The 10,990-nt window shown below is 34.2% G+C and overlaps 1 protein-coding gene across 1 annotated transcript in view; it reads left to right on the top strand.

Annotated features, from left to right (window-relative positions):
- The window catches only part of DMD (dystrophin), a 2,251,240-nt gene that overhangs the window by 782,585 nt on the left and 1,457,665 nt on the right, over positions 1 to 10,990 (top strand). The window contains exon 17 of the mRNA XM_032756167.2: positions 9,612 to 9,787. Within this exon, the coding sequence (XP_032612058.2) occupies positions 9,612 to 9,787 (176 nt within the window). The remainder of the gene's footprint in view (positions 1 to 9,611; positions 9,788 to 10,990) is intronic.

Here is a 10,990-nt window from a genome sequence, read left to right as displayed (position 1 = left end):
TGCTTTTCCTTGCTTCCTTCCTTCCTTCCTTCCTTCTTTCCTTCTTTCCTTCTTTCCTTCCTTCCTTCTTTCTTTCTCTTTCTTTTTCTTTCTTTCTTTCTTTCTTTCTTTCTTTCTTTCTTTCTTTCTCTCTCTCTTTCTCTCTTTCTCTCTTTCTCTCTCTCTCTCTTCCTCCCTCCCTCCCTCCCAGGTTTTGGCATCAGGATGATGCTGACCTCATAATATAAGTTTGGGAGAAGTCCCTTCTTTTCAATTTTTTGGAATTGTTTCAGTAGAAATGATATCAGCTCTTCTTTGTACCGCTAGTAGAATTCAGCTATGATTCCATCTGGACCTGGGCTTTTGTTGGTAGGATGTTGATTATTGTCTCAGTTTCAGAACTCATTATTGATCTATTCAGCAATTCATTTTCTTTATGGTTTAGTCTTGGTGGGGGAAATGTGTTCAATAATTCATCCATTTCCTCTAGCTTTTCTAGTTTATGTGCATAGAGGTGTTTATAGTATTCCCTGATGGTTGTTCGTATTTCTGTAGAATCATTGGTGATATTCGTCTTCTAATTTTTGATTGTGTTTATTTGATTCTTCTCTTTTCTTCCTTATTAGTCTAGCTAGAAGTCTACCTTTTTTATTTTTATTTTTTTTCCAAAAACCAGCTCCTGGATTCATTTAGTTTTTTGGAGGGTTTTTCATGTCTTTATCTCCTTCAGTTCAGCTCTGATCTTGGTTATTTCTTGTTTGTTTACTCTTGGTTCTCTAGTTTTCTAAATTGAGATGTTATGCTGTTAACTTAAGATCTTTTTAGCTTTTTGATGTGAGCATTTAGTGCTATAAATCTCCCTCTTAACACTGCTTTAGCTGTGTCCCAGAGATTCTGATAAATTGTCTCTTTGTTCTCATTAGTTTCAAAGAACTGCAGAGATGGCAGCTGGTCTTCCTCCCAGAAGCTCTGTCCCAGGGAGAGGTCAGAGCTCTATTTGTAGAATCCTGTGTGAAATGACTGAAGCCCCCACAGAGAGGTCCCACCCAGTGAGGAGGATGGATCAGGGTCCCGCTTAAAGAAGCAGACTGGCCACGATCTGGCAAGGGTTGCTACACACTTTTAAACAAACAAATATCATGAGAACTCTATCAGGAGAACAGTAAGGGGGAGGGCCACACCCATGATTCAGTCCCCTCCCACCAGGCCCTTCCTCCAACACTGAAGATAGAATTCAACATGAGGATTTGGGTGGGGACAGAGAGCCAAACCATATGATAAAATAACAGCATAAATAAAATGAATTTAAAATTAAAGAATAGCTGAATAGTTGGTAATTGAAACTACATTCATATGCTGCGTGACAACATTTCAGTCAACGATGAACCACATATATGACAGTGGTCTCATAAGATTATAATACTATATTATTTTTTACTTTTATTTTTGCTTCAGAGGTACATGTGGAGGTTTGTCATATAGATAAATTGCATGTCACAGGGGTTTGGTGTACAGATTATTTCATCACACAGGTAATAAGCATAGTACCCAATAAGTAGTTTTTTTAATCCTCACCCTCCTCTTACCCTCGAGCCTCGCATAGGCCACAGTGTCTGTTGTCCCCTTCTTTGAGTCCGTGTGTTCTCAATGTTTATCTCCCACTTAGAAGTAAGAAAATGTGGTATTTGGTTTTCTGTTATTGTGTTAGTTTGCTTAGGATAATGGCCTCCAGCTCCATCCATGTTGCTGCAAAGAACATGATCTCTTTTTTCATGGCTGTATAGAATTCCACAGTGTATATGTACCAGATTTTCCTTATCTAGTCTACCACTGATGGGCATTTTGGCCGATTCCATGTGTTTGCTATTGCGAATAGTGCTGCAATAAAATATACATGTGCATGTGTCGTTAGGGTTGAGGGATTTATATTCTTCTTGGTATACCCAATAATGATGATTGCTGGGTCGAATGGTAATTCTGGTTTACGCTCTTTGAGAAATCACCAAACTGCTTTCCACAGTCACTGAACTAACTTACAATAATATCAGCAGTGCAATAAACATTCCCTTTTCTCTTCAGCCTTGCCAGCATCTGTTATTTTTTGACTTTTTAATAATAGCCATTCTGACTGGTGTCAAATGGTATCTTATTGTGGTTTTGATCTGCACTTCTCTAATGATTAGTGATGTTCAGCATTTTTTCATATGATTGTTTTCTGTATGTATGTCTTTTTCTGAAAAGAGTTCATGTCCTTTGCCCACTTTTTAATGGTGTTGTTTGGTTTTTGCTTGTAAATTTAAGTTCCTTGTAGATTCTGGATATTAGACCTTTGTCAGATGCAAAGTTTGCAAAATTTTTTCTCCCATTCTGCAGGTTGTCTGTTTACTCTGTTGATAGTTTCTTTTGCTGTGTAGAATTTAATGAGGTCACATTTTTCAATTTTTATTTTTGTTTCAATTGTTTTTGATGTCTTTGTTATGAAGTCTTTGCAGTTTCAATGTCCAGAGTGGCATTACCTGGGTTATCTTCTTAGGTTTTTATAGTTGTTGGTTTTAGATTTAAGTCTTTAATTCACCTCGGGTTAATTTTTGTATATGGTGTAAGTAAGGGGTCCAATGAATAAGCAGTCCTTTCCCCATTGCTTGTTCTTGTTGATTTCATTGAAGAACAGATGGTTGTAGGTGTGCAGCCTTATTTCTTGACTCTCTATTCTTTTCCATTGGTTTATGTCTCTGTTTTTTGTACCATGCTGTTTTGGTGACTATATCCTTTTAGTATAGTTTGAAGTCAGGCAGTGGGATGGTTCCAGCTTTTTTCTTTTTGCTTAGGATTACCTTGGCTATTCTGGCTGTTTTAGTGGCTCCATATGAATTTTTAAATAGTCTTTTTCTAATTCAGTGAAGAATGTTATTGGTAGTTTTTTGGGAATAGCAATGAATTAAAAAATGCTTTAGGCATTATCGCCATTCTGTCAGTATTGATTCTTCCATGAGCATAGAATATTTTTCCATTTTTTGTGTGTTATCTCTGAGTTACTTGAGCAATATTTTGTAATTCTCATTTTAGCAGTGTTTCACCTCCTTGGTTAGCTGTATTCGTAGGTATCTTATTTCTTTTTGACAATTGTGAATGGGACTGTGTTCTTCATTTGGCCTTAGCTTAAATGTTGTTGGTGTGTAGGAATACTAGTGATATTTATACATTGATTTTGGATCCTGAAACTTTGCTGAGGTTGTGTATCAGATCAATGAGCTTTTGGGCAGAGACTACGGTCAAAGTATAGAATCTCATCGTCTGCAAACAGGGATAATTTGACTTCCTCTCTTCGTATTTGGATTGCCTTTATTTCTCTTTCTTGATTGCTCTGGCTAGGATTTCTAGTACTATGTTTAATGAGATTTGTAAGAGAGGGCACACTTGTCTTATGCCAGTTTCCAAGTAGAATGCTTCTGGCTTTTGCACATTCAGTATAATGTTGGCTGTGGACTTTTTAAAGATGGTTCTAATTACTTTGAAATATGTTCCTTCAGTGCCTAGCTTGTTGAGGATTTTTAACATGAAACGGTGTTGAATTTTATAGGATGTCTTTTGTGTGTCTACTGAAATGATCATATGGTTTTTGATTATTTGTTCTGTTTATGTGGTGAATCACATTTATTGACTTGTGTATGTTGAATCAACCTCGCAACCCTGGGATAGAAGCTCTTTCATAATGGTGGATTAGCTTTTTGGTGTGCTGCTGGATTTGGTTTGCTAATATTTTGTTGACTATTTTTGCATCTATGTTCATTAGGGACATTGGCCTGAAGTTTTCTTTTTTTGTTGTTTTGTGTCTGTCAGGTTTTGGTATCAGGACAGTGCTTCCCTCACAGAATGAGTTAGGAAGGAGCCGCTCCTCAATTTTATGGAATGGTTTCAGTAGGAATAATACCAGCTTTTCCTTCTATATCTGTTAGTATGCAGGTGTGAATCTGTCTGGTCCTGGGCTTTTTCTGGTTGGTGGGCTTTTTGTTCCTAATTTAATTTCGGAACTCATTATTGGTCTGTTCAATGATTCTATTTCTTCCTGGTTCAAACTTGGAAAATTGTATGTTTCTAGCAATTTATCCATTTCCTCTCGGTTTTCTAGCTTGTGTGCATAGAGGTGTTCATTATGAATAGCCTCTAAGGGTTTTCTCTATTTCTGTGGGGTCAATGGTAACATCCCCCTTGTCATTTTTTATTGTGTTTATTTGAGTCTTCTTTTTTTCTTTGTCTAGGTAGTGGTCTATCTTTATTATTAATTCTTTCAAAGAACCAGCTCCTAGATTCATTGACCTTTTCTATGCTTTTTTGCATCTCATTTTCCTTCAGTTCAGCTCCGATTTTGGTTATTTCCTGTCTTCTAGCTTTGGGGTTAGTTTGCTCTTGTTTCTCTCGTTCCTTGTGATGTTCGTTTTGTAATTAGAGATCCTTCTAACTTTTTGATATGGGTGTTTCGTGCCATAAGCTTGCCTCTTAACACTGCTTTGGGTGTGTCCCAGAGATTCTGGTATGTTACATCTTTTAAAATTTTCATTAGTTTCAGATAATTTCTTGATTTCTGCCTTAATTTTATTATTTACCCAGAGGTCATTCAGGAGCAGTTTGTTTGATTTCCATTTTAATGTATGGTTTTGAGCAATTTTCTTAACATTGATTTCTGTTTTTATTGCACTGTGGTCCAAGAGTGTTGTTGGTGCAATTTTGTGTGTTTTTAAAAAATTTTCTAAAGATTGTTTTATGCTCAACTCTCTATCATATTTTTATTGCACCTTTAGATATGTTTGGATACACAAATACTTACCATTGTGCCTACACTATTCAGTATAGTCACATGCTGTACAGGTTTGTAGCTAGGAGCAATAAGCTATACCACATAGGTTGGCTGTATAGTAGTCTGTACCATCTAGGTTTGTGTAACTATACTCCATGGTGTTCGTACAAGGACAAAATTGTCTAAGGATGAATTTCTCAGAATGTGTCCCAGTTGTTAAGTTATACATGACTTGTAGAGATTCCTAACAAACTGGAGAAAGTGGTAGAAAAAAAGTATTTTATTTCATTGTATGTCCTTTTATATTCTTTAAATTTGCTTAGATGTACTTATATTTCTTTTTTTAAATGTGCATTTTTGAAACAAGTGGAAGAGAAGATGCAAAGAAAGAACTTCATTGCTTGAGCATAGTTTGTTTTTTCCATGCCTATCCAAATAACACAATCTTACTGCAAGAAGAGGCACACCCTGGAATAATATCAGGATGCTGGCAAATTCACTTCCAATTTTTCTCAGAATGAGAAAATGTAAATTTTAAAGTTCAGATTTTTTTAACATACGTAGTCTTATGAGTAAGAAGGTTGACTATAGAAAAATTCTTCAAATTTCCCTGAGCGTTTAGAAAAGATAGTGGTTATTGCTGATATTTACCATTATAGAGCACTTATTTTATTAAGATATTATGTCATTTAATTTTCAAAACCATGACTGGCTACATAATTTGTGGGCCCAGTGCAAACTGAAAACAAGGGCTTCCTGTTCAAAACCTAAGAACTTCAAGACAGTGGAAGCAGAGCTTGAAAACAAGCGTGGAAGCCTCCTGAGCGGGGGCTCTGGACAACTGCATAAATTACCAGCCCATGAAGCTGTCTTTGCTTGTAACACACCTGTGAAGAAATGTGTTACTCCTACTTTAAATATGAAGAAAATAATGCACAGATTTGAGATAAGAACCAACCAGCCCCAAATATCACAATGTATAAACTATGGATCTGGTGTTTAATAATTGTGGAGACTGGCTCCAAGGCCTCTACTTAAAACCACTCTAAGAGGAATCAGCTCCCAAATGTAAAGACAGATATTTCTAAATGATTTCCCATTTTTACTAGGGAAATTAACTTATAGTTAAAATGAATAGTATTTTAAAAAGAAATGTATTTTCCTTTCATGATATTATTTGAGAGTCTTAAATAGACTTATAATCAAAACGAAGAAAGGTGACTGAGTAAAAGTATAATTAGCTAGATAAAAAGATTGTTGAATATAGGTCTATCTATATTCTATTCTAGTTTTGACTCTGCCATATTAAACATTTTAGTGAAGGCACTAAGTTATTCTTACCATGCTTGAAGTTTTCCTCATTCTAATGCATTGAGTGACAGGAGTATAATTCCATAGATCTTAATATATAAATAGAAATGATAGATTTAAAACAACAATTGGGCAAAACTTTTAAAATTTTTCTGTGCTTATAAAAGCAACATTTTGCAGATAATATCTTATAGAAGAAATTTGGAAACTAAAGGAATACAGAAATATACACTGTACAATGGAAATTATCTCTACTTTCTCTGTCAAAAACCAACCAATGTTTATGTCTAGCATTGTTTACTCAATACTGTAAAGCAAACATTTTCCAGTGACATTAAAATATTTGAAATATAATACTCCATCCACATTCATATACCATAATTTACTTAAACCATCATCTATGACATGAGGTTGTTTCCAAAATTTACTGTTATAAAGATCCTAGAAACAAGGATAAATATTGTATCTAGCCTTTAGCATCAAATTAAATCTAAATGTTAAAATGCTACCTGAGAGAAATCTGTTTTCATAACATTTAAAGAGAAAATTACTTGATTACTGTATGTTTGGTGTCTGTAATTATTTTGCATAGTGGTATTTTTCACGTGGCATTCATCTTCACAATTATTTGCGTGATTATCATCTTCCCTATTTTACCGTAAGGTTCCTAAATATGGAGTTTCTATTTTACTCATTTCTGAATGTCCTTTAGTGAATATATATTCAATAAACATTAGAATTTTATAGAAACCTTGTGGTTCAGCGGCTGAATAACTTACATAGTTTTAGAATTCTTTGATTGACTATGGTGTCCAAAGCCAAGAAACATTGGTTTTGGATGACGAATCAAATTAGATCTACTACTGGCAATTAACTGGCATTATAGAGTTTGAAAAAGGTATTTTTCAGGGTCATGATTATTAGATTTCAAATATTTGAGACTGTCAGGTAGAAATGATACTCAACTTACTCTGCTTTCTTTCAGAGTTCAAAACAAGTTTTAACAAGAGGAAGACTTAATAAGGCAGGATTCCTCTGATTGTTAAGAACGTCTTTCCCAATGGGGAAAGTTTGCTTCCATGCTAAGAATATATCTTTTTGTTTCAGGGAGTAGTGAGTTCTGTAATAATCAGGAGGTTATGTTAAATGGCCTTCATAGTCACTCTCCTGTCTATATTTCCTAATGATTCTAACACATAATTAAGTGTTTACAGTCAATAACTAGAAGCCATAAGGAAATTTAGTACATGACTGATTGTTTTTTATTCTGATTATATGAAGTGGGATTTGAGAGTGATTATTAATTTGTTATATGTAATGGGTTCTACCCTATATTTACAGGGGGAATGCACAGTTTTCTTATTTCTCCATCCCAAAGGAAATGAAGTAGTATTTTTCAATTACAGTGTAGTAGTGATTATTATATAGGACAATTACAGACTCATGTCTTACTACTCTTTTATTAAAAATGATTCATTTTTCTTTCTTATAAGGTTTAGTATATTTTTAAATGCAGCTTCACAGTATATCATATTGTCATTTCCCTGTACCCTCCATGGGCACATCTATCTAATTTTATAAGTAGATATCAAGAAAATATTAATATTACAGAAACTATGAGCCAAATTTTTAGTAGCACAAATGTTCTATAAGATAAGATATAACTGCATAAATTAGCTTCGTATTTTGAGAATCTCTGGTCTGTATGTTTAAAATTAGGTGTTTTCTTAATCTGCAAAATATTATCTTCTAGCCACCACTGTATGCAAAGAAAGTTTGCTCATGGTTAAAAAAAATTCAAATAAAAAAATAAATTATCTTGGGATCCTACTAAAAACTACATTTTCTTTGCAAAGAAAGTTTTCTCATGGTTAAAAAATATTCAAATTAAAAAAAATAAATGCTCTTGGAATCCTATTAAAAACTACGTTTTCTTTTTGACTAGAAATCTAATTTTATCACGTAATGGTCATTTTGTGTTGGGTGCAATGTTTGAGTTTCTATTTTAAGGTTTTTTTAGAGCTATGTTGCTTTCTGCTTTCGTCTTGACATAACTTGTCAATAGATTATAATTAAAGTTGTTTGAGGTTCAGTAATTTATTCTAAATAATGAATCTATGGTGATCCTAGAGAAGATAAAACCTGTGCTTGGCAAATGTAGAAACTGTAACTCTCATATCCTTTTAGCCTACCAAGATGGAAATCCTTCAGGCCCTCACATATGTAAAGATGTGTCTTCAACAAAAGGTAGCGTTTTTAAGCTACGTATGTCAAAGCAATTTTTACTTAAGACATCATGGAAAAGATTTCATTCCTTCACTGTTCATTGCCAATTTGGAAGCTGAAATAAGATCCTGAGGCTTTTCCCATTTCCTCACATGAAAGGAATCAGTCCTCCTGAATGAGGACTGGGAGATGACTACAAACCCTTCCCTTACCTCTTGGCAAATTCAGGAAAATTGCTAAAATGAATCTTGACCCAGCCAGATCCCTGCTCCTATGCTTGTAACTAAAGGCAGTTTCAATGCAGGCCTCTTGTGATTTCCTTGGAAACAGACCTTGCAAATAAGTTGGATTACCAGAAGGATAATGATTACCATCCCAAGAGGTAACGTTACAATCATCATGAGAGGAGCTCTGTGAGTCGGAGAATATGATAAGGAATGACTATCTCACCATTATATGACTTGTCTATTTCGTAATGCCCACGTATTGAGGTGATGGCCTCTCATGTCTTGGCTCACAAAATGTATTATTCCAAAGATGGATGAACTGTTGCCCCCCGCCCGCTGCCACAAGTGTGAACAGGAGGTAATTGAGATTGTAAACCAAGAAGTGTCTCCAGTGATGAATTTGGGAACTCAAATATTTGAACATAACCACTAATTTAAATCAAATGAGTAGTGTGTTTTTTAGCATTTGAATAACATTCAACATAAAGATATATATGGACTAATAGGTACTTTATGTTAATTTTTTATTGTAATTTTAAAAGATGTTTCACTTATTTGATTAAAGAGTCGTTCATTACCATGTTTAAATTATTTTATTTAAAAATGTATAACGGAAAATAATCAATGTATATGATAACCAAAAAATGTATTCTACAAACTATTAATAAGCATTTTAAATGTGCTAGGCAATGGAATTGGTACTGATATATGTTAGTAAAATTCATATTAATGTAAACATTTTAAACAGCATGTAGAATTAACTATCAGAATGAATTATACTCTACAGTTTTCTCCTTTGCCCCCACCCCTTATTTCCTACAGTTTGACCACTATATTGAAGGGACACTAAATTTACTTTCGATGTTGAGATTACTTTCCTTTGCTGTTTCAGTCAACCTAACTTAAGTCAGATAAAACAATTTTATTAGGCTTCAATATGTTGCTATTTTGATCTGAAGGTCAATCTACCAACAAGCAAGAACAGTTTCTCATTATTTTCCTTTTCCACTCCAAGCAGTCTTTACTGAAGTCTTTCGAGCAGTGTCTGACCTCTGTTTCAATACTTCTCGCAGATTTCTCAGGCTGTCACCACCACTCAGCCATCACTAACACAGACAACTGTAATGGAAACAGTAACTATGGTGACCACAAGGGAACAAATCCTGGTAAAACATGCTCAAGAGGAACTTCCGCCACCACCTCCCCAAAAGAAGAGGCAGATGACTGTGGATTCTGAAATTAGGAAAAGGTGAGAGCATCTTAAGCTTTTATCTGCAAATTAAGTGGAGAAAACTCATTTACAGCAGTTTTGTTGGTGGTGTTTTCACTTCAGCAATATTTCCAGAAGCCTCAGGTACCTGTAATGTCAGTTAATGTAGTGAGAAAAATTACGAAGTACATTTTAAAACTTTCCCAAGAAATCACTATTGCAACAGAAACTAAATGCTTAATAGAAATGGTGTTTTTTGGAGTGAAAGAAGAAACTATAGGTGATAAGCTACTGTGGTAGCATTTTAATCCTAAAAGTTTCTTTCTTTCTTTTTTTTTTTTTTCCTTATAAAGGGCTCGCTTGTTGAGTCCCTAGTTTTGCATTAAATGTCTTTTTTTTTTCCAGTAGTGGAAAGTGCATTTTCATGAAGAAGTACACCTATCATAGATGAGATCCATCCTGCTAGTTTACGAGAACATGATGTCTGAATCTGCACATCCTAAATCAGGAGGAATTACAGAACAGATTTCCTGTTCTTTGATATTTATAAAGTCTTATCTTGAAGGTGTTAGAATTTTTAACTGATCTTTTTGTGAATATTCAGAATTATGCATTTTAGATAAGTTAGGTATTATGTAAATCAGTGGATATATTACAATAACGGTAATACAATTTTATGAGTGCAAAGCTGGCATAAAAATTATTTTAAAAGGTACAATTTCCCTTTCATTCCAGTTATTGTAATTCTAAGATTAAGAAAGAACATTAAAATCTGCCGTATGTTTTTAAGCAGCATATGTTTAGAAACTCATGGAACACTTGACATTAGAATTTGTGTATACCAGGGTAGAGAAGTATGAAAAGAACACACATCTAAAAATACCATGTCAGATGTTCTAAGAAAAAAATAAATCTAGAAACGTTATTCAAATATATTATTTGGGACTTTCAGTACTTCTCTATTAACTAATGACTTATGACCTACTTTGATAATTCCAAAGTAAATCACTGGGACTTTTCTCCCTGGTTGTGTCAGCTTGGCTGAGCAAATCCACTAGTCCATGGGTCACCAAACTAAGGCCTGCTAACCAAATCTAGCATGCTGCCGGTTTGGTATGGCTCATCAGCCAAGAAATGTTTTTACATTTTCAAATGGTTGAAAATAATCAAAAGAAAAATAATATTTTATGACATGTCAAAATTACATAAAATTTAAATTTCAGTGTTATAATGTTTTTTTTT

This window comes from Hylobates moloch, unplaced genomic scaffold (assembly GCF_009828535.3).
Source record: "Hylobates moloch isolate HMO894 unplaced genomic scaffold, HMol_V3 SCAFFOLD_7, whole genome shotgun sequence".
Lineage (NCBI taxonomy): Eukaryota > Metazoa > Chordata > Mammalia > Primates > Hylobatidae > Hylobates > Hylobates moloch.
Note: the sequence above shows the minus strand (reverse complement) of the source record. Positions and strands in the feature narration are given on the sequence as shown.